The sequence below is a fragment of the Lampetra fluviatilis genome, chromosome 14 (genome assembly GCF_964198595.1).
Source record: "Lampetra fluviatilis chromosome 14, kcLamFluv1.1, whole genome shotgun sequence".
Classification (NCBI taxonomy): Eukaryota; Metazoa; Chordata; class Hyperoartia; order Petromyzontiformes; family Petromyzontidae; genus Lampetra; species Lampetra fluviatilis.
The window spans coordinates 13,749,089-13,776,770 of record NC_136288.1 but is presented as its reverse complement, the minus strand read 5'-3'; the positions used below and the strand labels follow the sequence as shown (position 1 = coordinate 13,776,770).

The following is a 27,682-nucleotide window of genomic DNA, read 5'->3' as shown; positions in this document are numbered from 1 at the left end:
CTCTATGCGAGTATGGGTTTCTACGTGAGTCTGTCTATTGGACTCTATGTGAGTCTATGGGTCTCTATGCGAGTATGGGTCTCAATGTGAGTCTTTCTCTTGGACTCTATGTGAGTCTATGGGTCTCTATGCGAGTATGGGTCTCTATGTGAGTCTGTCTATTGGACTCTATGTGAGTCTATGGGTCTCTATGCGAGTATGGGTCTCAATGTGAGTCTGTGGGTCTCTGTGCGAGTCTATGGGTCTCTGTGCGAGTCTGTCTATGGGTCTCTACGTGAGTCTGTCTATTGGACTCTACGTGAGTCTATGGGTCTCTATGTGAGTCTACGGGTCTCTGCCCGAGTCACTGGTGACCCTGCCAAGCCGTCACCTCGCTACGCTCGAGAACCCCCGGGGCACGATCGCTGCACACCTTGGCGTCTGAAACCCGGACTCGAACCCAGGCTCTCAAAGTTGCCGGGCTCGGCGTCTCTGACTCTTGAGCCACGCGGTCACCTCTCTTATTGTTAACATATACACTACTCGCTTTACGACCCGGCTTCGCCCGAGACTTGGATTCTTGTCTTGGATTAATACACGGCCTACGTGGAGGGTGGGGGGGGCGTGACGTCAGCAGGCACACTGCGTGACGCTACCGCATGCAGGTGACGTCACAGATGTGACGTCACCGCTCACTTGCCGTGCAAAATAGATCCATTATTGTGCCCCCCCCCCCCCCCAAAACAAAAGTAAATGTTTATACTTTTTGCATTGTGTACAGTCTGGAAGCTGCCCACATGCCAAATGTCAAGTTTGTGTTGCATGTCAGGAAGTATGCTAAACATTTGGAACAGACACACATTCACAAATTTCCCTTTTATATATCTATAGATATACACGACAGGACGGTACCCGTGGCTATAGCGGCCACTAGCGACTGCAGGAGTCACGTGAGCCCACTGCAGGCAACAAGAGGCACGGCAAGCGGCGGTGCATATCGCGAGGGTGACGAGGCAGGGTACACAAACACACAACCCTCACCCCTCCCTGCCGACACGGAGGCCCTTCCTTTTATTCTCGCTAAATATCCTCCCGCTTCCTGGTCAGAGGGAGCGATGGCAGCCCGTGACTTGCGCAGCCGTGGGCGGTAGCGGGATGAGGAATACTGGAGGTGGTATGCCGGGTTGAGAAGTATTTTATTTAGAGTCTCTGACCCGCCTGGATGTAGTTCGCGACGCCCGCGACCACCTGCCAGGCCGTGGGACTTGCCGTCGTGGTCCTTGCCCCACAACTCCCGATGAGCGCGGTTGACCACGTGCGGTGCGGACGAAGTTAAACGCACACAAAGATCCCCCGTATAGCCTTAACAAACTGTAGGGGCAAGTGCTGTTAACGCACACACACGCACGTGCGCGTGCGCAGACACGTGGAAGGACGATGCCGACCACGAGACGCTGTTGATGCCGAGCCCAAGGTCTTCTTCGGCAGCGCGGCAAACGACCGTTGACATGGCGGGGACGTTCTCGTGCTGTCCGTGACATCGTCGGCACCATCGGCCACCATCGCCACCAAAGGCAAAGGTCCCCCCCCCCCCCCCCCCACCGCGACCCCGGTATAGCCTCAACAGACAAGTTCGGGGCAAGTGCGGCGAGCATCGTGACTTACGAAGCCAGGGCACGTTCCAGGAAGTTGAGACTCGAGCGGTCAAACGACGAGACTCAGGGAGACCCTTCAGCGAGCCGACTTGCCGGTCGTTGTTGTTGTGGTGGCGGTGGTGGTTTCGGTTGCCGTGGTGCTGGAGATCCACTGGGTGAAGGCCGACACGCGTGCGTACACGCCGAGGAAGTCCTTGCTGCCGCACCCTTTGCCGAAGCTCGTGACGCCCTCGAGCACCCAGCGGCCGGGCGACGGCTCCGTGTCCCCCGCCAAGCGCACCAGCGGGCCCCCCGAGTCGCCCTGCGACGCGGACCGCAAGAGGTGGCGGAGAACGGTCAAGAGCAGAAGTCGCGTGGCGCAAGGCAGGGGCTTGAGGACACTCAGAGGTGGACACTCAGAGGTGGAGACGAGAGGGGAGAAATTCGGGGGCGATGGGGGGGCCACGTGGAATTCACGTGATTTACGGAAGGCTGGATCTGATGATTGGTTTTTTACTATCTGGCAACAAAACTGACACCTTTTTTACAAGGAGTCATGTTTGCATAGACCACAATACCTGCAGTCATAATGCAAACAAAAAACATAACTCTGATAATGTATGCACTGTCCTTGAAGTTGATTGGTCCACACCAATCAAAGCTGTCTCGGGTGTGGACCAATCAACTTCAAGGACAGTGCATACATTATCAGAGTTATGTTTTTTGTTTGCATTATAACTGCAAGTATTGTGGTCTATGCAAACATGACTCCTTGTAAAAAAAGGTGTCAGTTTTGTTGCCAGATTAAAGGGTAAAAAAACAATTATCATTTTTTTACTGGCAAATGAGGTTCCAATGGTGTAAATGTTTACCCCGAGCTCTCAAACTCTGATGGTGCATTGTCTTTGAGTTGTGCGCCTTTTGGCGTCATCTGGTCCAACACCATGTGAGACTAGACTCTAGAGAAAGCTGTCTCGGGTGTGGACCAATCAACTTCAAGGACAGTGCATCTCATTATCAAAGTTATGTTTTTTGTTTGCATTATAACTGCAGGTATTGTGGTCTATGCAAACATGACTCCTTGTAAAAAAGGTGTCAGTATTGTTGCCAGATTAAAGGGTAAAAAACCAATTATCATATTTTTTACTGGCAAATGAGGTTCCAATGGTGTAAAGGCTGGATCTGGTTTAGAGATAAAAAAAATATGAGAGCAAGAGGGATTCAGAGCCATGGGGGGGGGGGGGAGGCACGGCTGTCACGTGATTCACTGGAGGCTCGAGCTGATTCAGGTGAGGTGATGAGGTTTCCTGCCATGGATTCGCGACGCTCACCTGGCAGGTGTCTGCGTGGGTGGAGACGTCCGCGGCGCACATCATGCTCGGCTTGAGCGGATGGCCGTTGTTCGTCGGTTTGCAATCATCGTCCTTCATGATGGTCAACTGCGCTTCGCGGAGATCCAATTGTTTGGTTGTGTCTGGAGATGCGAGAGTGCAAGAGACGATGCGAGTCTTAGATCATCATCATCATTGCTGTTATCATCATCGGCGTCGCCGCCACTGTATAGTTATGCGGTAAGCGACTTCAGCTCATCAGTTAAAGTCATCGCTGTAGTTATGCGGTAAGCGCACTAAAAACTATAAACTAATTTTATATTTTACCATGTAAGGCCCATTGAGCTGTGCAGCTCAGGAGCGACCTAGCTATCACAAATGATAGCCAACGAAGTGGCTTATCATGGGGACATTTATAGATGTAGCCAAAAAATCGGAATGCATGATGTTGATTCTAAATGTGGAGGGAAACACCGGAGGACCCGGGGGAAAATCCACACGACCCGCGTAATTCCAATTATACGGGCATCAGGGTCAGGATCAAATCCATGATCTGCTGTATACCAGGCGAGGTAGTTAACATCTCATAGCCACCGTGGCTCCCTAAACCCAGCGACCTGAGTTCGATTCCCGCTCACGGCCAACAACATTGACAATTATCTGAAGCAAGTTCCGGGCCTTCCTGAGGTCGATTCAGCCTCAGATGAGTACCTGGCGCGGTGTGTAAACATCACATAGATGGCCGGGCGTGGTGATGATGTTGGTGATGACGGTGATGACGGTGGTGATTATGATGGCGCCAGCCTTTATAGGTACTACTCGCTAACAGAACTTGCCCCAACAGTCTGCCAAGGCTATGCGGGGCATCGTTGTGTTTGGGGTTGGGGGGTGGATTGCCTAGTAGAGCGACCTGGAGATGTCCTGGTCATCCGCCCGCGAGCTCTCACCGTCGGTTGCGGTGAGTCCCCAGCCGGTGACGTAGCACGGCATGTCGGGCTGCGCCGTGCTCGCGTTCACGGGGAGGCAGACGGGCCCCACCGTGGCCGAGAATGCGACGCTCCAGGCCAGCCGCAGCAGCGCCACGTCGCTCGATTCGCCGTCCGGATGCAGCACGATCTCGGCGACGGAAACCCTCTGGATTGCCAAGCTGGTGTCGGTCAGCGAGTTGGTGCCCATCACCGCGATGATTTCGCCCGTGAGGTTCCTGCCCGCGTGTGGGGGGGGAGGGGGGGTGTGCAGAGGGTGCGGGTTTAACACAGAGATCCATAAACTCGCACAGAGAGCCATAGACCATAGACTCACAGTGACCCACAGACCCATAGACTCACACGGAGACCCATAAACTCGCACAGAGAGCCATAGACCATAGACGCACATAGTGACCCACAGACCCATAGACTCACACGGAGACCCATAAACTCGCACAGAGAGCCATAGACCATAGACTTACATAGCGACCCATAGACTCCGAGTGAACCCCAGACTCACACACGAGCTGACGACTGCGAGTTTCCCCGCACCCCCCCCCCCCCATGCCACCATCCCGTTCCCCCCACTCACCGGACGTTGGTGATGCAGTGTCTGGCCGTGAGCAGCCACGTGGAGGAGATGATGGAGGCGCCGCAGAAATGTGTCCACTTGTCCGTCTTGAACTTGTTCTGCAGGCTCACCTGCCAGGGCCAAGCGCTCAAACTCTTCTCCCCGTTCACGATGCGCGTGCCCACGTCGGGGCGCCAACCGCAGCCCTTGAAGCCGCCAGAGGTGCCTGCGAGGAGAGCGAGAGAATCACGCGGCAGATGAGCCCCACTGCGGCCTTTGATCGGGACGATGACACCGCGAGATTTGGAGAGGATCGCAGAGCTTGGGAAATCGTTGTCGGTAGCGCCCCGGCGGTCATTGCTCGCCTGCGGCTCGTCCTCGCGGCGCCTCTGAAGTCCTTTCTCTCCGAGAGCGAGCGGATACCGTAGGGTGGTGGCGCATTGTTACACGTTGGCATTGTTATGAATTGTTGTTGTAGAGCGGTGGCGCATTGTTACACGTTGGCATTGTTATGAATTGTTGTTGTAGGGTGGTGGCGCATTGTTACACGTTGGCATTGTTATGAATTGTTGTAGGGTGGTGGCGCATTGTTACACGTTGGCATTGTTATGAATTGTTGTTGTAGAGCGGTGGCGCATTGTTACACGTTGGCATTGTTATTAATTGTTGTTTGGTGGTGGCGCATTGTTACACGTTGGCATTGTTATGAATTGTTGTAGAGCGGTGGCGCATTGTTACACGTTGGCATTGTTATGAATTGTTGTTGTAGGGCGGTGGCGCATTGTTACACGTTGGCATTGTTACGAATTGTTGTTGTAGGGCGGTGGCGCATTGTTACACGTTGGCATTGTTACGAATTGTTGTTGTAGGGCGGTGGCGCATTGTTACACGTTGGCATTGTTACGAATTGTTGTTGTAGGGCGGTGGCGCATTGTTACACGTTGGCATTGTTATGAATTGTTGTTGTAGGGCGGTGGAGCATTGTTACACGTTGGCATTGTTATGAATTGTTGTTGTAGGGCGGTGGCGCATTGTTACACGTTGGCATTGTTACGAATTGTTGTTGTAGGGCGGTGGCGCATTGTTACACGTTGGCATTGTTACGAATTGTTGTTGTAGGGCGGTGGCGCATTGTTACACATTGGCATTGTTATGAATTGTTGTTGTAGGGCGGTGGCGCATTGTTACAGGTTGGCATTGTTACGAATTGTTGTTGTAGGGCGGTGGCGCATTGTTACACGTTGGCATTGTTACGAATTGTTGTTGTAGGGCGGTGGCGCATTGTTACACATTGGCATTGTTATGAATTGTTGTTGTAGGGCGGTGGCGCATTGTTACACGTTGGCATTGTTACGAATTGTTGTTGTAGGGCGGTGGCGCATTGTTACACCTTGGCATTGTTACGAATTGTTGTTGTAGGGCGGTGGCGCATTGTTACACGTTGGCATTGTTACGAATTGTTGTTGTAGGGTGGTGGCGCATTGTTACACGTTGGCATTGTTACGAATTGTTGTTGTAGGGCGGTGGCGCATTGTTACACCTTGGCATTGTTACGAATTGTTGTTGTAGGGCGGTGGCGCATTGTTACACATTGGCATTGTTACGAATTGTTGTTGTAGGGTGGTGGCGCATTGTTACACGTTGGCATTGTTACGAATTGTTGTTGTAGGGCGGTGGCGCATTGTTACACCTTGGCATTGTTACGAATTGTTGTTGTAGGGCGGTGGCGCATTGTTACACGTTGGCATTGTTATGAATTGTTGTTGTAGGGCGGTGGAGCATTATTACACGTTGGCATTGTTATGAATTGTTGTTGTAGGGCGGTGGCGCATTGTTACACGTTGGCATTGTTATGAATTGTTGTTGTAGGGCGGTGGCGCATTGTTACACGTTGGCATTGTTATGAATTGTTGTTGTAGGGCGGTGGAGCATTATTACACGTTGGCATTGTTATGAATTGTTGTTGTAGGGTGGTGGCGCATTGTTACACGTTGGCATTGTTATGAATTGTTGTTGTAGGGCGGTGGCGCATTGTTACACGTTGGCATTGTTATGAATTGTTGTTGTAGGGCAGTGGAGCATTGTTACACATTGGCATTGTTATGAATTGTTGTTGTAGGGTGGTGGCGCATTGTTACACATTGGCATTGTTATGAATTGTTGTTGTAGGGCAGTGGAGCATTGTTACACATTGGCATTGTTATGAATTGTTGTTGTAGGGCAGTGGAGCATTGTTACACGTTGGCATTGTTATGAATTGTTGTTGTAGGGCAGTGGAGCATTATTACACGTTGGCATTGTTATGAATTGTTGTTGGGCGGTGGCGCATTTTTACACGTTGGCATCGTTGTGAATTGTTGTTGTTACGAGCAGAGTAATGCCTCGCTCGCAGACCGGGTTGAGTCACATTGTGCCGTACAGGAAGAGGTATTTGAACTTTAATATTTTACCAGGTAAGGCCCCCTGAGCGATGTAGCTCTTTTTAGGAAGTGACCTGGCTGTCACAAATGATAGCTCAACGAAGTGGCTTGTCATCATCATCATCATCACGTGGACATTTATAGCAGACAAATACTCTTAAACGCGTGATATCGATTCGAAATGTGGAGGGAAAAAACCGGAGGACCCGGAGAAAAATCTCCAAACACGGGGACGCGCACTAACTCCAAATATACAGCAGCAGGCATCAGGGTCGGGATCGAAGTCACGACCTCCTGTATACCAGGCGAGGTAGTTAACATCTCCTCGCCACCGTGGCACCCACGGTGTGTGTGTGGGGGGGGGGATGCCTTTCGGGTGTCTAAGATGGGACGCGATTTAAGGAGGGCGCTTTGAGCCTCCGAGATATTTAAGCAAAGCGCCGCTATAAGTACTAATTGTTGATTATCATGAGTTTGAGTTTTTCCCTGGAAAAATAAACGACTCTGTCATTTGTACCATTCTTCAAATGTCTAACCCTTCTAGAACATCACGAGAGACAATGGCGTCAATTAGCATCAGATGAACGGTCGGAATCAATGTTGAATGGTAAGGCATCACATATAACGCGTGGATATGGTGTTCAAAGTTACACGTAAAAGTGCATAAGATTATTAAATACGTAAAAGTGGTGCGCGTTTTATTGTTTAGAGAGAGGGTGCCCTTGCCAATATTTGCTTTGTATTTTGCAGCGCACCTAACTGCCGATGAGACCCAATAGGGCGAAACCAGCCTCTAGTTCGAGGAATGGTGCGCGCGCGATGAGGTTGGAAGCCGAGCGGGTGGATGCGGGAACACTTTGCGCGTTATTTGCATGCTCGGTCACAGGACAGGGTGGCGATGCAATTGAATCGTTTACTTCTCTATCGACCCATCAAATGAATCAGGAATAATAACAGCACCACGTGGAGTGTTTTCCCGCGATACAAATCATCGAGATAAAGTGACGGTTATCGGCGATGATTGGATGAGAGTACAGTCACGTGTTCAATTCGCAAGGGGGGGAAGGGATTGCTGATTGGTGTTTACAGGTGGAGGTGAGAGGGGGGTGGGGGGAGAGGGGAGCGATAAAGCGGATCACGGCTTCATGAACTTACTCGGAATTTTGTCGTCAGACATGTTGGCTCGCTGGGCACCTGCAGAGAGACAACAACAACCACAATATCAACAACATTGTCAACAACATCAACCACAATATCAACCACAACAACCACAATATTCTTGGTTCTTTCGGTAAAGTCACGTAGAAGGGAAATAATAAAAATATAAAACAATTTTATTATTCCCCTTCTACGTGACTTTACCGAAAGAACCAAGAAGATGAATCCCTGCAGTCACGAAATCTTTAAATCAAAACAACCACAATATAAACCACAATATCAACCACAACAACCACAACCAGAATAACAACAACAACCACAATATCAACATTATGGTTGTCGGGCCGGTGTCACGGCCCAGAGGCAGTGTGTTCGCCGCTTGTTGCAGATGTTACTCAACTTTTTATTTTATTTTAGCAGATTAAGGCCCACTGGCTATCGCAAATGATAGCTCAACGAAGTGGATTTATAGCAGCAGCCACAGACTCTAAGCGCGATATGTTGATTTCAAACGTGGAGATAAAAAACCGGAGTGTCCGGAAAAAAAATCCACGCGATCACGCGGAGAGAGAGAGACAAACTCCAAATATACAGCAGCAGGCGAACATTTCGCCCGCACTTATAACCGGGACGGCCTTCTGGATTCGAACCGCGAACCACGGTTGGCTACGAGATGTTAACTACCTCGCCTGGTATACAGGAAGGTCGTGGGTTCTATCCAGATCCTGACGCTAGCTGCTGTATATTTGGAGTTTGCGTCTCTCTCTCTCCGTCTCTCTCCCCGTGGTAGGGTGGATTTTTTTTTTGTTGGCGGGTGCAGTGGCTGGCCGCTTGCGCACAATCGCTCCATTGTGTTGGCGTGTGCAGTAATTGGCCGCTTGCGCACAAGCGCTTCCACGTCCATCGCCCACCCTTTTGGCCTCGCCCCCCCCTCCCTCCCGATACGTTCCTTTCATTGGCTACCATAGTCTGATGAGCTCCCCCCTCCCTCTCCCTCCCCCCTCAACTCGCTTTTAAGGGATTACATCTTGAATCATTGCCTCACTTGATACAGCTAATCTGGCTGTGACGGTCCCACCTGATGACGGAGACTTGTGTTGCCTCCGAAACGTCGTGATTTTTGTTTTTATTTTATTTTACTTTCTACGTGACTTTACCGAAAAAACCTAAGAAGAAGAAGGGTGGATTTTTCTCCGGGTCCTCCGGTTTTTCCCTCCACCTTTCTAAAACACGCGTGTAGAGTGTTTGGCTACTGCTATACACGTCCCGGTGAAGATGAGCCCACTTCGTTTGAGCTATGATTTGTGATAGCCAAAGTCGTTTTTCAACAAACAAACAAAGCTGCCCAGCTCATTATTACAGGATTTTCATTTTAACAAAGTCGAGGGCCGGGCTCGTTCCACGGGCTCACCGAACACGCCGGCGAGGACGCCTGCCGCAACCAGGAGCAGGCAGAGGGTGACAATGCAGGCCACGACGACCTGGTGAGACCCCAACCAGGAGCAGGCTCCCGCACAGGGGTTCCCCGCCTTGCCACGCGGCTCCGACGGGCGAGTGATCGTCTCCACGTCCACCTGCGTGTGTGAGTGTGTGTGTAGGGGAGCGGTGGTGCAGCGGTTAGCGCTACGCTGCGCTACGAACCCGAGCCAACCGATGTCGCGTCCCGCTCACGGCCAACACCAGTGACGATTATTTGAACCGGTCCTGTGCCTCCCCTAGGTAGACTCAGCCTCAAATGAGTACTTGGTGCTATGTATAAGCATCGCCACTAGGGAGACAAAGGCGGTCGTGCGTGGTGTTGGCCAACCTCCCCCTCGTGTGTCGTGCCGGCCTTCAGAGGTGCTCGCTAACAGCCCTTGCCCCAGCAGCCTGTTAAGGCTATACGGGGGATCTTTATCCGTGTCTTATGCGTCATACAGAGCCACGTACAATGAGCGAATTGCACCATGATCCCAGACAATGAGGTTCGACTCCTGGCCATGACGAACAACGTCAGTTGCTCATCTCCATTAGCGGGCCTCAGCCAGCGGTGGAAATTCCATATTTCCATGACGAGAACCGTCCCATCATGAATGAACACAAGTACAGCGTGCTGATAATCGTACGCATGTTAATGTCGTATTGGTATTATTTATGTTATAATTATGCACATGTAGAGGCCCTGTCGATTCCACTGCTGGATGAGGGCCTCCCGACGCCCTGCCAGTGGTGGGAGTTATTTGACCATACTTCACCACGCTGGTCAACGGAGGAAACGGAGGAGGTGGAGGTCTTAGAGGGATAGAGGAGGTGGTAGTGGAGGTTTCGTAGTAGGTGATTTGGGAGTTAAACTACTAAACTTTTCTTATTTTACCAGGTAAAGCCCAACCGAGCTATGTAGCAATTTTTTTTAAAGCGACCCGGCCACAAATGATCGCTTAACGAAGTGGTTTGTCGTGTGGACATTGAAACCAGCGCATGTCGATTCTAAGCGTGGCGATAAAAACCGGAGAATCCGGAGAAAAATCCACGCGACCACGGGGGGAGAGAGAGAGAGAGACACGCAAACTCCAAATATACAGCAGCAGGCGTCAGGGTCTGGATCGGGATCGAACCCACGACCTCCTGTATACCAGGCGAGGTAGTTAACATCTCCTAGCCACTGTGGCACCCCTATGGAAGAGGAGGTGGTAATGGAAGAGGAGGAGGAGGTGGTGGTGGACGAGATCGAGGTGGTGGAGGAGCTGGTAATGCAAGGGGAGGACGCGGTGGAAGAGATGGAAGAGGTGGAGGAGTACGAGAAGGACTCACGGTGATCATCAGCTCCGTGGAGTTGCGTCCCTGGGTTCGACCCTTGCTCTTCATGACATCCATCGTGAGAAATAGGCGCTCGCAGATTGGGAAGTCGACAGACTTTCGTGATCTCTGCTGTCTCTCTCGCTCGCTCGCTCTGTGTGTCGTCTACTCTGCGCGTCTGTTTAAATGTCTGTCTGTGTGTCGTCCCGTTGATATGTTTGGTTAAATATCTGCCTGTCTCTCTGTAAAATTGTCTGTGTTGTGTAAAGGTCTGTTCCGATGTCTGGTGAATTTTCTAGCAACGGTTTTATGTATACATATATACCCACACGCGTGTCTATCTATGATAGATATTAAATTCTGTGTGTGCCGGTCTGCTAACCTGTCTCGGACTGTGTCTCTGTCTCTCTGCCAGGGCTTTATAGTTGAGTTCCAAGCCACGCCCACTTAATGTTCCCCCCGCCCCCCGCCCGCCCCCGCCGTCACCCCGCCCCCTGTCCCATTCATTGCCCCAGGTATCAGTGACGTGACGTAGCACGAATTTCGACTATTTTCGGCTGCGGTTAATTTCCACGCGGCGGTAATTAATCGCACGTCGTGGAACGATCATTTGTGATAGCCAGGTCAAGTTCAAGCTTCAAGTTTATTGATTAGGTATAGCCCTGTGAGCCATTCGGCTCTTGAATCGGGTGCAACCGCAACAAACAAAAAACAAAAACATGAACAAAAAACATCTTAAAGTGAATATGTGACTAAGTGCAAACAGAAAATCCAAGAAAAGACAGCAAAATATTGCAGAAAAATCACCGTACACCAACACTGTGTGCAAAAATCCCAGTGGGATGCAAGTCAAACAACAACAACAACAACCACAAGACAACTTAGATTAAGGCCATCAGACTAACTCTGTACGACAACGAACACACATGGCCAAATCAAAAAACTTTTCGAAAATCACCAAAATAAAGCCATAAAAGCAATGAAACAGTGGTCATAGGAACTGTGACGAATTTTCACAATAAACGACGGTAACAACATGCACTACTAAACTCTGCAGCCATAGCTGGCTGCATGAGTCACTCCACAACAGGTCGCGTCTGGGGAGGAACGAAGAAGAGCTACGTAGCCCTGTGGGTCTTACGGCGGATAAAATAAAAAAATAGTTAAACATTATAATGGCGTTTCGATTCATCTCATCGTCATCAATAAGTAACCATGGTCTATCCACTGCTGGATGAAGGCCTCTGCCCCCAGCTGTCATCATCTCTCCAAGGTCTCGGGGTGCACCAATCCATCAGCGGCTCCTGCGCACGAGCGGGATTCCATAGCTCCATCTCCACGGTGGACGTTTTCTCGGTGCCGTTCTCTACTCCTTTGGGTGCCACCCTGGTCGTTAGTCTCGACCACTGGACATCATCATCACTACACCCATCATCATCACCCATCATCACTACACCCATCATCATCACCCATCATCATCACTACACACATCATCATCACCACCCATCATCATCATCATTATGCCCATCATCATCACCCATCATCATCACTACAACCATCATCATCACCCATCATGATCATCACTCATCATCATCATCCATCATCACCCATCATCACCCATCATCATCATCATCATCGTCCATCATCATCACCCATCATCATCATGATCCATCATCACCCATCATCATCATCATCATCATCCATCATCACCCATCATCACCATGATCCATCATCGCCCATTATCATCACCCATCACGCCGGCTCGCTTTAAGCCGCAGTCGCCGTGATGTCTCCAACCCCCTGCGTGTGTTCCCTGGATCTCGATTGGAAACTCGTTTCTAGAGATCACTCTCTTCCTTCTGCGTGTTTATTTTGCTCGTCCTTGCCCCGCACCTCCATTCGCTGCACAGACCGTGCCAGCAGACGCGGTAGCTGATGATGCACAAATGGAAAACCGCAAAACTCTGCGGCAGCAGCAGCAGTAGTAGTGGTGGTGGTCGTGCGACTGTGGTCATCCAGAACACACCGCGAGTGCAACGCGTAACGAAGCAATGCCCCGATCCACATACACGAAGGAGGAGGAGGAGACATCATCACAGCGGTACCACTCGGCTACCGCTCTCCTGCCGTCTGGCCTCACCGCCCTGGATGTGAAATCGTCGTCGTTGCCATCGACAATCAGCAGCCTCTAACGAGCATCGGCTACTCATTTGAGGCTGAGTCGACCTAGGGGAGGTCCAGTTAAAATGTTCGTTGTCAGTGTTGGACGCTAGTGAGAATCGAATCTCCCTTCCCGTGGGCGTCGAGGACGAGCCGTGCTGCTTCCTGGCTCGCCACAACAAGCCACTGCATCGCTGCACTTTGAAACCTAGATGTAGAGCTGCTTGTTGCGATTCGTTTGTCCTTCCGATGCACCTCCTTATTAGCACGGCCGGCTACGTACGGTGCGAAAGAAGTTCAGCGTACACTGACATGCATCGTCCCAGCACGCCGCTCATTCTCTCTCTCTCTCATTCTTTCTCTCTCTCATTCTCTCTTCTCTCTTCTCTCATTCTCTGTCTGCTTCTCCGCTTCTCCGCGCACGTTTCAGATTGTGCACCACCATCACCACCACCACCATCACCACCACCATCACCACCACCATCATCACCACCACCATCACCACCACCATCACCATCACCACCACCACCATCACCACCACCACCATCACCACCACCACCACCATCACCACCACCATCATCACCACCATCACCACCACCACCATCACCACCACCATCACCACCATCACCATCACCACCATCACCACCATCACCACCACCATCACCACCCCCACCATCACCATCACCACCACCACCACCACCATCATCACCACCATCACCACCACCACCATCACCACCACCACCACCACCCCCACCATCACCATCACCACCACCACCACCACCACCACCATCATCACCACCATCACCACCACCACCATCACCATCACCACCACCACCACCACCATCATCACCACCATCACCACCATCACCATCACCACCATCACCACCACCACCATCACCACCACCATCACCACCCCCACCACCACCATCACCACCACCACCACCATCACCACCACCACCACCATCATCACCACCATCACCACCACCACCATCACCACCACCACCGCGGCTCTCTCCGATCCAGACGCACATTCACGTTCGCTCTCTTCACCTTGAGCCACATCGGCTCGCGCTGTGCGTGTGCGTGTGTGTCCACTCAGCCTCAAATGAGTACCTGGTGTCGGTGTCTAAACGTCTTCACTGGGGAGACAAAGGCGGCCGGGCGTGATGCTGGACAACCACCCCCTCGTGTGCCGTACCTGCCTTCATAGGTGCTCGATAGCAGCACTTGCCCCAACAGTATGTTAAGGCTATACCGGAGATATTTGTCTTTGTGTGTGTGTACGCGTTGAACTTATTTCGCGGCGTACTAGAATGGAATGTAGTAAGTGGGAGAATACTTTAGCGGGGGGGGGGGGGGCTGAACTTGAATCTGGAGTGGCCTATCTATGTATGTGCTACGTAGAAGGGTCCTTGCCCGAACCGTCGCCTGTTTTAACTGTACGATATACACATTTTTTCTTTTGAGGCCACAGTCGTTGTTGAAAAATGTAGAGTTATTGTTATATTTATTACGTAAAAAAATATATTCTTTGTCAAGCTCTGCGACGTTTTGTTTCTAGACCTTGGCTTTCCTAAAAGTGGTCACGACTGCGTCACGCAAACACCGAATCCATTACAGAGGTTTTTGGGTCAGCTCGCGTAAATGTGTAAGCGTGTGTGCCGTTAAGCCCTCCACCACCCGACCAGATCTCTTGTGAATGAGATTGGTCGCGAAAGGCTGCTGCTGCTGCGGGTTTCAACACATCGAATCGTCCACGTGGCGTGCAATGGGTTCACGTGGCCAGCCGCGAGAGGCCGCTACGTCCTCCGCAACGTGGAACCCGCGCCCTGTGGCATCTCGAATCGATTGTGCGACAACGCGCGCATGGCAGAGGAGACGGCATCTCAACACAATCGGATATGCGGAACTTCCTTGCACACAAAGAGAGATGTTGCGGTTGCGGACAAAGGACCTCATTCATGGGGCGATTAGCAAGAGAGAACGCATAAGGTCGTCGTCGTCGTCGTCGTCTATTGTATGTTGTTTTATTTTCGTGTGCAGTGTTGTGTGTGTGCGTCTGGGCCTCTGTGCGTTATTTGTGTTGGGGAGCGGTAGCGTAGCGGTTTGCGCGCTGCGCTACACAACCCGGCAACCCGAGTTCGATTCCCGTTCATGGCAAACACCGGTGACGGTTATCCGGTCCTGGGCTTCCCCTCGATCGACTCGGCCTCAAATGAGTGCCCGGTGCGGTGTGTAAAAGTCATCGCCACTGGGGAGACAAAGGCGGACGGGCGTGGTGCTGGCCCACCCACTCCCTCGTGTGCCGTGCCGGCCTTCATAGGTGCTCGCTAACAGCACTTGCCCCAAGAGTCTATTACAGGCTATACGGGGCATATCTTCTTGGTTCTTTCGGTAAAGTCACGTAGAAGGGAAGTAATAAAATAATAAAAATAAAACATAATAAAACAATTCTCACATTATGTTTTATTTTTATTATTTTATTACTTCCCTTCTACGTGACTTTACCGAAAGAACCAAGAAGATGAATCCCTGCAGTCACGAAAGCTTTAAATCGAAATATACGGGGCATCTTTGTCTTGTTTGTGTGTCTGTGTGTGCGTTATGCAATGCTTCAGCACCGCTCTCAATGCAGCAGCAGCATCACCAAATAATTTGCATCATGACTGACAAACTTGACTTTTAAATTATTCCTTCAAGAGGGGAGTGCGGAGGAGTGGGGGAGATGTTTGATAAACCTCTAATCTATATATATACACACACAATACAAACATTAATTCGTTGTCTGGAAACCCCTTCATATTTATAGAACAGCATTTGGCACCGACTCCTCGCTGCTGCGTGGCTGCTGCTGCCTTCCCGCTCGGCTGCGTCTCCTCCTCCCCGCGCCTCTGAGTCGTCCTCTCTCTATCACTGAGTCGTTCTCTTCTTGAGTCGTCCTCTCTCCGAGTCGTTCTCTTCCTGGGTCGTCCTCTCTCTGTCTGAGTCGTCCTCTCTCTATCACTGACTCGTTCTCTTCCTGAGTCGTTCTCTCTCTGAGTCGTTCTCTTCCTGAGTCGTCCTCTCTCTCTGAGTCGTTCTCTCCCAATCACCGAGTCGTTCTCTTCCTAAGTCGTCCTCTCTCTCTGAGTCGTTCTCTCTCTATCACTGAGTCGTTCTCTTCCTGAGTCGTCCTCTCTCTATCACTTAGTCGTCCTCTCTCTCTGAGTCGTCCTCTCTCTCTCTATCACTGAGTCGTTCTTTTCCTGAGTCCTCCTCTCTCTCTCTCTCTGAGTCGTTCTCTCTCAATCACCGAGTCGTTCTCTTCCTGAGTCGTCCTCTCTTTCTCTCTGAGTCGTTCTCTCTCTATTACTGAGTCGTTCTCTTCCTGAGTCGTCCTCTCTCTCTCTGATTCGTTCTCTTCCTGAGTCGTCCTCTCTCTTTGAGTCGTCCTCTATCACTGAGTCGTTCTCTTCCTGAGTCGTCCTCTCTCTCTCTCGAGTCGCCCCATCTCTCTGAGTCGTCCTCTCTCTCTGTGAGTCGTCCTCTCTCTCTGTGAGTCGTCCTCTCTCTCTGAGTCGTCCTCTCTCTCTGAGTCGTCCTATCTCTCTCTGAGTCGTCCTTTTTCTTTCTTGAATCGTCCTCTCTCTCTCTCTCTCTCTCTCTGAGTCGTCCTCTCTCTCTGAGTCGTCCTCTCTCTCTGAGTCGTCCTCTCTCTCTCTGAGTCGTCCTATCTCTCTCTGAGTCGTCCTTTTTCTTTCTTGAATCGTCCTCTCTCTCTCTGAGTCGTGCTCTCTCGCTACGAGAGCGTGCAGTGTTACAAGTTAAAGTCATCATGATATTTTAATTTAAAACTTTCGTGACTGCAGGAATTAATATTCTATGGTTCTTTCGGCAAAGTCAAGTAGAGAGAGAAAAATAATAACAATACAATTACTAAATATTATTCTTTAAACTTTATTTTCATTCTTATTTTGAAATTTGTATTGTTATTATGTTTTTCTATCAACGTGACTTTACCGAAAGAACCACCGAATATCATGATATCATTATATATATTTAATTAAGCAGATATTGTCTTAAATAAGCGGATACTAAATCGCATTCATATCGTATGTCTGTCCCCCACCATGATACAAACGAACAAATTATTTATCACAGCGCAATTGGCAGTGCCTGTCTGACGAAGGGGGGGGGGGGGGGGGCTCTTCACTCTAATCGCCTGGCAGTTCACGATCATTGGTTTCGAGCAGAGCCCGACTGCTGCTGCTGGTGGTGCTGCTGGTGAAACACTGAATGTCGAATCCCGTCGCGAGCTTTGCCTGTGTTGAGCCAATGCTGCTGCACATGGGAATGATGCACTGCCAGAAAGCCCTGTGCCTGATGGAATGCGTCAAAAAAACAATACTTGCATACGTATTTATTTGCACGCGGAGGGACAGATATAATGAAGGGGTATTGTGTTTGCTTATTTGTCTTGTTGTGTTTTATGATAAAACATCCACGCCGAACGGTGATGTTGTTATGCTACATTCACCTATCTCGCTCGCTCGCTCCTCCTCCTCCCCGTGTTGACCCCCCCCCCACGCCGCCCGTCATCCCGAGGCGATGGAGCCAACCCCGAAGAAAAATGCAGCTGGTCACGTTTACTCAAAGCGCTGGTCTCAGCAAAAACCATCGATAATGGTAGAGCGAGTGTGCCCACGGCCATACAGACGCAGCGGTGCGGGGAAAACCAACATTACGATATCCACGCCCGTGTGTGTGTACGTGTGTGTGTGTGTACGTGTGTGTGTGTGTGTGTACGAGTGTGTGTGTGTGTGTGCGTGTACGTGTGTGTGTGTGTGTGTACGTGTGTGTGTGTACGTGTGTATGTGTGTGTGCGTGTGTACGTGTGTGTGTACGTGTGTGTGTGTACGTGTGTGTATACGTGTGTGTGTATACGTGTGTGTCTGGAAAAACAACCTCCTACCTCCTTGCGGTGCCGGACGGGCAACACTGTCGTGGACATTGCTATGGGGGGAGGGTCAATGCCCATTGGCCTCTCCCCTCATGGCGTCTGTGACCACCACAGTGGCTGAACGGGTGCGAGGGGCTGGTAACCCCTCCACCTTCAATTCATTACCACTAAACTACGATATAAACATACAAATGTAACTAATAAGCTTGTGCCGGAGGCCTCGGGGGGACAGGCTTCTATGACGTCTCCTGGACAAACCCTAATTGGCGGAGCCAGGAAATTGAATCTTCACCCTCGGGGCTCCTCCAGAAACAACGAAAAACCACTGCGGATGGCCATGTGGAATGTTCGAACGCTCACTGCGGAGGAGAGGCTGCCACTCTTTTGTCTGGAGCTGGACCGGTACCGCCTGGATCTCTGTGGCATTCAGGAGGTCCGGTGGACCGGTTCTGGCTCCTGCCACCATGAGGGGTGGACAGTCCTCCACTCGGGGCAGGAGACTGCCAAATAACAGGGTGTGGCTCTTCTTCTGAACAAAAGAATGAAGGGAGCATGGGAGCGTGGCGGTGAGGTGTGGGAAGCTGTAAGCCCCAGGCTACTTTGGGCTCGCCTTCCCATCAACCGGAGGCGAGGAATGGTGGTCGTGGTTACTTATACCCCCACTGAAGACGAACATCCGTGGAGGGATGCAGGCAAAGCCGATGAGTCAGATGCGTTCTATGACCTCCTGTCACAGGTGCTGGCTAAAGTGGCCACTCGGGACAGAGTCATCTTGTTGGGTGACTTCAATGCCCGAGTTGGTCATGATGCTGGCACCTGGTATGGAGTGATTGGAAGGCATGGGCCAGATCAGCTCAATAACAACGGTAGGAGGCTGCTAGATTTTTGTGCAGCCCATGGGCTTGTAATTACCAACACGCTCTTCCGACATCGGCGCATCCAAGTTGGCACAGTAGGGGGCACAGGTGGTGCATCAGCCTGTCATCTCGGTCATCTCGGTCAGTCGACCCGTGGCACCTGGGTCTGCCCCGTGACCTCCTGCCAGCGGGCGTTCGACACTTCACGTGGCCTCAAGGTGCACTTGGCCTGGCACAAGCGTCGTGGTGACGTCACCGCCACTTAGTGGCGAATGGCGGTTGTTGTTGTTGTGAGTGTTTGTGTTGGCACAGCAGCGGGCACAGGTGGGGCATCTGCCAATCATCTCGTTCGGTTAACCCGTGGCACCTGGGCCTGTCCCGTGCCTTCCTGCCGAGCGAGCGTCCGACACTTCACGTGGCCTCAAAGTGCACCTAGGCTGGCACAGGCGCCGTGGTGACGTCACCGCCACTTAGTGGTGACCGGAGGTGGTGGTTGTTGTTGCTGCTGATATACTAATTTAAGGCCGGAGTTGACCTTGATAATGCCCAAGACCGGTTCAGACAATTACAAGTTCTTGCTACCGTATTGGTCGTGAAACCGAAATCGAACTCAGACCGTCGGGTTCGTAACGCAGCGCGGCGCCAACCACTGCGCCACCGCTCCTCCGGTTTCCGTTGCGGGGCGTGGCGCTTGGCCTTGGGAGGCAAGAGGTTGGTGGAGCACGCGGAGATTTGCGATTGACACTGCCAAATCCCGCCACGTCTCGGGAGATGTCGCTTCTCCGGTGCATGCGATGTCCTCCCAAAACAAAAGCGCGTTGACCGGAGCATCCCCCGTGTGGCAGGAGCCGCCTCGCACTATGAGCCTTGGAGACTCGCAGAGTCTCTCCCCGGTCAGTTCACAGCCCCGCTGTCAATCCACCGTGTTGGGCCATACTTCACCATGCTGGTGAGTGCGGTGGATGAAGCGGTGGGGGTGGGGGGGAGACGCTTTGAGGCTGTCCTGGATACATCGACGGACACCGCGTGGGGAGGCACTTCATCCACGGCCGCTGCTGATGATGCTGACGATGCTGACGATGATGGCGAATGACGGATGTGATGTTGTTGTTTTCAAAACAACGTTTGATCATCGGAGAGTGTACTGACGGCCACGGTGCCTGCGACCTCGGTTCGACTCGCGGTCGTGGGACAACAAGCAGAGGTCCATCGGTATCAGAAGCGCGCCTGGACCTCCCCTAGGTCGACTCAGCCTAAAACAATTGAATATATTAACCCGGTCTTCTGGAATCTCCACCAACCCCCACCTCTCCAAAAACTTCGCGACACGCATGATTGCGGTTAATGCCCAGCGCTGGGGAGACAAAGGCGGTCGGGATCGTGCAGGCTGAGAACACACGCCACGTGCAAGTGGACACAAAGCGAGCCGACGACGATTGGCGACGATTAAATAATAAAATACAACAACAGGCGACGTTTCGGCCAACGGCCCTTCTTCACAGCAATCGCCGTTCCACTGCCACGGAGTAGGTCCGTTCCTCGAAACGTCGCCTATTATATGTATATCTATCTTTTCAAGGGCCGCGGTGTTCGTGAGGAATGTTCCGAGGCGGTGTTGATGTTGGTTGTGGTTGTGCACCACCGCCAATGCATTGTCACAACATGACGATTATTCGTATTCTGACGCTGCTGCTGTTGTATTGATGTTGTTGCTGTTGCTCATGATGATGATTGGGGATACTAATTATGGTAGTTGCTTGATGATCATGACGATATTCTGCTGTCTCTACTGCTGCTGCTGTTGTATTGATGTTGCTGTTGTAGCTCATGATGATGATGATGATATTCTGCTGTCTCTACGGCTGCTGTTGTTGTTATATTGATGTTGCTGTTGTTGTAGCTCATGATGATGATTGGGGATACTAATCATGGTTGTTGCTTGGTGATGATGATGATATTCTGCTGTCTCTACTGCTGCTGCTGTTGTATTGATGTTGCTGTTGTTGTTGTTGATCATGATGATAATTGGGGATACTAATTATGGTAGTTGTTTGATGATGATGATATTCTGCTGTCTCTACTGCTGCTGCTGCTGATGATGGTATTGATTTTGACGACGATTCTGATGATTCTCTACTGCTACACAATTGTTGCTGCTGCTGATAACATTTTTTTAATGATAATTACCACAATTCTTCTGCTATTTCTCTACCACTGAGAACGCTGCTACAGCACTGCTGCTGCCGCATCTCGCCTCGATGCCAAAGTCATCTCGCGGTGCCGTGACTTTAATGCCGTCGCCTAAGGCTGGAGCCGCCAAAGTCCGAATCCCGGTCACGGCCAACATCAGTAGCGAGTGAAACCTGAACTGGTCCTGGGCCTCCCCTGGCCCCCCATCACAAGCCCGCACCGACCAGCGTGGTGAAGTATGGTCAAACAACCCGCTATGGCCTACACCGTGGGGGGCAGGGGGGGCTTCATCCAGCAGTGGATTGATAAAGGATCTGCTAAACAATTCATGTATCGCGACTTTGCTGGCCTAATACATGCAACACACACACACACATCGCTAACGATTGGGTAGTCCGACGTTCCGGCGTTGTGCCAGATTTGTGAACACAAAGTAAAGCAACATGAGCCTCGCGTCTTTAATGAGCACGTGACATCACGCCGGATGAGGAAATTCGACAGAATAAAATGCAAATGCATGCGCCGCGGGCTAAGGCATTATGATAGTAATTTTAATAATAATTTGAATTATTAGAATGAGTAATTGCACGATATTAGCAACCAAAAGTGAAGTCATCACATCCACCGCTCTCAGGAACGAAACAGGAGGGGGATGTCTCCACAAGTCTGGCTGTCACTGATGGTGAGAGTTGTAATTACTGGCGAAACGTCGTACTCAGATTGTAAATGTTGTGTGCTGTACTAGTAACGCATTGGTCACGTTCTGTTTACGTGACAAACCTTACTCACTGGCTGTGTCGGGTGGTGGCGGATTTAACGACACATTTATATATTTACGCGATCTAAACTAAAAAAAAATCAGAGATTACTAATGATATTGGTTGCGAAAGCCTACGTCTTCTTGGTTCTTTCGGTAAAGTCACGTAGAAGGGAAAAAATAAAATAATGAAAGTAAAACATAATAAAATAATATAATAAAATAATATCATAAAATAAAATAATAAAATAAAATAAACTAATCGCCAGCTGTTTCCATCTGTACGGGGATAAAGTGTTTCCCCCTTCGCCACAAGGCATGGGTTTTCCTCCCACGTGTGTGTGTGTATATATATGGTGAATAACAATCATCCATTCAATGGCTGAAAACATCTTTAAATAAAAATCCCAAATGCAGCAGCAGGACGCTGCTGGCAATAAAGAATCGTTCTGCTAAGTGCATAGGGGGCATCCGGAGGGATACACGGAGACACGGAAAGAGAATGAACGATGAGTTGTGTTTATTATTAATTTCGTGACTATTGCTACACACGTGGGGAGGAAAACGGAGTAGCCGGAAAAAACCCCACGTCTTGCGCGAGGGGGAAACACTCAATCCTGCTCCCCCCATACAGATGAAAACAGATGGCGATTCGTCCACACTCGCTGTACTGACTTATCGTGGCGTGCCAGGGGTACGGCTCGTACTTAACGCCCACCCACACGGCAGGAGGGAGTTTCACACCAGCAGCGGCGCAGTGATCCAACAACCCTCGCTGCCGCTGCCTCCACGCGGAGTTGGATTACAGGGACAGCCACGTGCAGCAGCGCCGCCACCACCACCACCACTACCGCCACCACTACCTCCGCCACCAACACCACCACCACCGCCACCACCGTCTCCACCACCGCTGCCACTACCGCCGCCACCACCGCCGCCACCACCGCCTCCACCACCGCCTCCACCGCCACCACTACCTCCGCCACCAACACCACCGCCTCCACCGCCTCCACCGCCACCATTTCCGCCACCACCGCCACCACCACCACCACCGCCACCACCACCACCATTTCCGCCACCACCGCCACCATCGCCGCCACTACCGCCACCACCGCCTCCACCGCCGCCACCTCCACCACCACCGCCACCACGTGGCTACGGACACGGAACGTGACGATGGCCCTTCTACACAGCACGTGGATCGTGCGATGAAGTCGAGTTGTTGTTGTTGACGATGTTGTTGACTGTGCTTGTGCATCACTGCCAAAGCAGCAGCAAACATCAGTATCAGCATCACCACCAAAATTAAAACATTTTATATCATCAGATAATGCTGCAGTCACCAATTAAAACTACTAAACATTTTTTTTATTCTACCAGGTAAGCTTTGTAGCTCTTTTGCAGAAGCGACCTGGCCACAAATGATAGTTCAACGAAGTGGCTTACCACGTGGACATTTATGGTAGCAAAATACTCTTAAGCCAGTGGTTCTTCTTAACGTGGAGTACACGATGCACCCCCTGGGGGTGCGAAATGACCTTTCTGGGGGTGCGAGACACGGCCACATTTTTGCTAGAAGGCAAATCATCGAAAACACAAATTAAGCACGGGCACGCACATACAATTGCTTTGTTTCATAACACCCGATGTGTTTATTAGCATTATTAAATGTTGCATGGTATTGATTGACAACCAACGGTGTCCAAGGCTGCAGTAAAGGTTAAGTACTACTGCTCGAGACGTGCGTTGACTCTAAATGTGGAAAAACCGGAGGACCCGAAAAATATCACAACGCCCCCCCTCCCCAGGGCGATCACGGCGAGAGAGAGATAGGCCAACTCCAAAAGGCTGCCTCTGGTGCAGGCCAATCGGTTCCAAAGACAATGCATTTATAATTATCAGTGCGTGTTTATTTGCATGTTTTGCCACACGTATGTGCAGATAATGCATTCTTGACGTCTTGCGAAAGGTATTTAGTTGGTGTTTGAATATCTTAGCATCCGTTGTATTGCCAGAAAGGGCAAAACCTAGTCTTATTTGTGCAAACTCCAAATATACAGCAGCAGGCGTCACGGTCGGGATCGAACCCACGGCCTCCTGTATACCAGACGAAGTAGTTAACATTTCCTAGCCACCGTGATACTGATGATGATGATAATGATGAAATAGAGAGAGACACGAAAACTCCAGATATACAGCAGGCGTCGGGATCGAACCCACGTGGTCCTGCGTTCCAGGCGAGGGTGTTAACCACCTCCAATTTGCTCACTTGGTGAGTTACACTTCACGCCCTGGGACATTAACAATGAACGATCGTGATACCAATTACTTGTGCACGATAAATGTATTATGTATGTTTAATTTATTTCGCACCGCACGTAGCCAACTATTCCAATCGGAGGTGCGGTAAGCATGTGTCTCTCTTTCTCTCTACACTGTACAGAACGAGAAAAAAGATGCTGGAAGGTGACACTGACGGCTGCTCTGTGCTGCTTCCAGTGTTCAGGGACCTGCTTAAGGCGCGGCTCCGGCTGGAGCACGCGTACCACACACATGTCGGTGATGTGCAACGTCTTCTTCGAACGATGGGGAGCCAGCGTGGACGACACCCTCGTGGTGTTCACCTTCTGAAGCGCTCGCTCGTCACCGTGGCGTGCGCGATGACCACCACCACCACCACGTGACTTTTCTTTTGTGTTGTGCGCGCTGCATTTAGCGCCACAGCGCGTGGATTTATAGCGTTTCTTTGGTTTTGTGTTGCTGGTGACTTTGTGTTTCATATCGGAATCGCCTCCAGTGCTGTTGCTGCTGGCGGCAATAAAAGTTGTTTTAAAAAAAAGTCAAAAGTCTACACTCACTGTGCGCCCTAACAATCGCCCCCTCCCCGCTCTGCACGGCCACTCATTTGACTGAACACGTAACGAGTCGCGACACCTGGCGACGTGATGAAGGCGAGTTCGACACCCGCCCACGGCGCTCGGGTAACGTTCCGCTCACTCCCGAACTCCCTTCGCCAAGCCCGGCGCAGCTGACTGCCACGCGGTGCGGGCAACTGCGGTCCCCACGAGGTTCATCCAGCAGTGGATCGAGGACGACGGTGGTGGCGGTCTGTGAAGCCAGAAGATTGCGGCGGCTTTTGGTTGAGCGCGGTCCAGATGTCTTGTGAAGCCACCGCCCACACCCCTCCCGATTTAATTTTCTAAAACTGAATGTGTTTAAAGGTAAGGTTTATATTAAAAAGAAATACATATGCAAAGGAAAACAATGCAAGGGGTCATTCCATTGGGGGTCACACGATATGTGGATCACCCAGTACACCTGCAATCATCATCATCATCCGTGATCAATCCACTGCTGGATGAAAGCCTCCCCTCTCCCCCCCCTCCCCAAGTCTCACGATTCCGCGATGCAGCTGCGCACGACCTGACTTCGTCGCTCCATCTCCGTTCCGGGACGCACTCTCTGGCGTGCATGATGTTAACAATCATCACAATAACCATTTACATTCGTAAAGTGGGGCCTTTTGTATCCATAGATCCACATCAATGCCCCCCCCCCCACCGTGAATGGGAAGCAAGGAATTCAACAGAAGCCTGCCGGGTGCACGGCCATCACTAGGCGGGGGGAAGGAGAGGGGGGCAATTGAAAGTAGCAAGTTTTTAAATACAAATTAAAATATTTTCTAACGATTCTGATTGTCATAATGAGCAGCGAACCTCCTGCGAAGTCAAGGCGATCCGCAGATCGCAGTGACCTCGTCGGTGCATCAGGATGGATCAGCCGCTGTCCAAGGTACAACGCGCCCGTGCTCGTCATCGGACTCCGACCACGGCGATGCCCCCGAATGTCACTTTGATGCCTCCCCTCTGCGCGGCCGTCTCCGATGGTCCGGCTCGGCTCGGCTGGGCGCGTTCGTCGCTGAACGCGACCGCAGAGTTTGGTAGTACATGTTGTTCACGACGTTTAATGTGAAAATTCGGTCACAGTTCCTATGACCACTGTTTCATTGCTTTTATGGCTTTATTTTGGTGATTTTCGAAAAGTTTATTGGTTTGGCCATGTTTGTTTGTTGTAGTACGGAGTTAGACTGATGGCCTTAATCTAAGTTGTCTTGTGGTTGTTGTTGTTTGACTTGCATCCCACTGGGATTTTTGCACACAGTGTTGGTGTACGGTGATTTTTTCTGCAATATTTAGCTGTCTTTTCTTAGATTTTCTGTTTGCACTCAGTCACATAGTCACTTTAAGATGTTATCTTGTTCATGTTTTTGTTTTTTGTTTATTGCGGTTGCACCCGATTCAAGAGCCGAATGGCTCACAGGGCTATACCTAATACATGAATGAACTTTGAACTTTGTCTCGCGCGAGCGGCGCGCGCGCTCCCGCGCTTTTGCGAGGGCCACCCTCCGAAACGTCTCTGCCCGAACGAGATTTGTTTGTTAGTTTGTTGTTGTTGTTGTTCCCATCTCGCTCGGAGCCGCATGTCGACGTCCCTCGCGCCGTCGTTCCTCTTCGCGGCGATCGTCGATTCGTGTCCCCAGCGCGCGCGGTGCTGAATGACGCGACGTCACCGGCAAATTGACATTCTTCCGATTCTTTGTAAATGTCACAGGTAGACAGTGTGTCTTTGTTTGTGTGTGTGTGTGTTTGTGTGTGTGTACTTGTGTGTGTGTGTGTGTTTGTGTGTGTACTTGTTTGTGTGTGTGTTTGTGTGTGTGTCCTTGTTTGTGCGTGTGTGTTTGTGTGTGTGTGTGTGTGTTTGTGTGTGTTTAGGCTGGCCTGCCTACGATCCATCCTGGGTTTAACCAGGCTGGATTGTGTGAGGAGCTCACAAGTCCTTGAAAGATCTGGGCAAAGTCCCATCAGTGAGCTCCTCCGGCAGGCAAGGCTGCGTTGGCTGGGTCATGTAGCCCGCATGCCCAGCCACCGCATGCCTAAACAGCTTTTGTTCGGCCGGATCGAGGGGGCTAAGCGGGCGCGGCACGGGCTAGAGAAGAGATGGAGTGATGTGGTACAGGAGGACGTGGAGCTGAGTGGACTTGCCGATGACTGGTACCAGCGGTGTCAAGATCGGCCTCAGTGGAGGAGGCTCGTGAAGGACGCTACTGGGCAGTTGGAGGCAGTCGCCCTCCAACAACAACGGAGGGCGGAGGAGCGACGCTCACAACAACGAGCGGAGCGCCGGGTGGCTAAAGCACAGCAAGTTGGCACAGTAGGGGGCACAGGTGGTGCATCAGCCAGTCATCTCGGTCATCTCGGTCAGTCGACCCGTGGCACCTGGGTCTGCCCCGTGACCTCCTGCCAGCGGGCGTTCGACACTTCACGTGGCCTCAGGGTGCACATGGCCTGGCACAAGCGTCGTGGTGACGTCACCGCCACTTAGTGGCGAATGGCGGTTGTTGTTGTTTGTGTGTGTGTCCTTGTTTGTGTGTGTGTGTGTTTGTGTGTGTGTACTTGTTTGTGTGTTTGTGTGGCTTTGTCTGTGTGTGTGTGTTTGTGTGTGTGTTTGTGTGTATATGTTTGTATGTGTGTACTTGTTTGTGTGTTTGTGTGGCTTTGTCTTTGTGTGTGTGGCTTTGTGTGTGTGTGTGTTTGTGGTACTGGGCCTCCCCTAGGTCGAATCAACCTCAAACGAGTACCTGGTGCGGTGTGTAGTAAACATCGCCACTGGGGAGACAAAAGCGGTCGGGGGTGGTGCCGGCCACCCACCCGCATCGTGTCACGTTTCGGCCTTCAGCACTTGCCCCCCAAACGGCGTGTGCGGCCTTCCCGGGGGACCTTTAGCTCTTTGTGTCGCTTGGCTGATGAGTGCGGCCCATCTCTACCAGCTGTTCTCCCGTGACGTCGAGTCGCTACTGCACTTCTCGGCCGTCTTTGTCTCTCCGTGCGGGTCCCCCCTGTCACTGGAGATGAGCCCAGGACATTTGAAATTGAGACAACTCCA

General features: G+C 51.2%; 1 protein-coding gene across 1 annotated transcript; it reads right to left on the bottom strand.

Annotated features, from left to right (window-relative positions):
* Nucleotides 1-1,570: 1,570 nt before the first annotated feature.
* LOC144935901 (chymotrypsinogen A-like) lies at nt 1,571-11,153 on the bottom strand. The gene is made up of 7 exons (XM_078862762.1): nt 10,852-11,153; nt 9,473-9,635; nt 8,059-8,097; nt 4,505-4,709; nt 3,892-4,148; nt 2,945-3,087; nt 1,571-1,935 (listed from the first exon to the last, which is right to left on the bottom strand). The coding sequence occupies exons 1-7, from the start codon at nt 10,912-10,914 to the stop codon at nt 1,711-1,713; spliced, it is 1,095 nt and encodes a 364-aa protein (XP_078718888.1). The 5' UTR covers nt 10,915-11,153; the 3' UTR covers nt 1,571-1,710.
* Nucleotides 11,154-27,682: the final 16,529 nt, after the last annotated feature.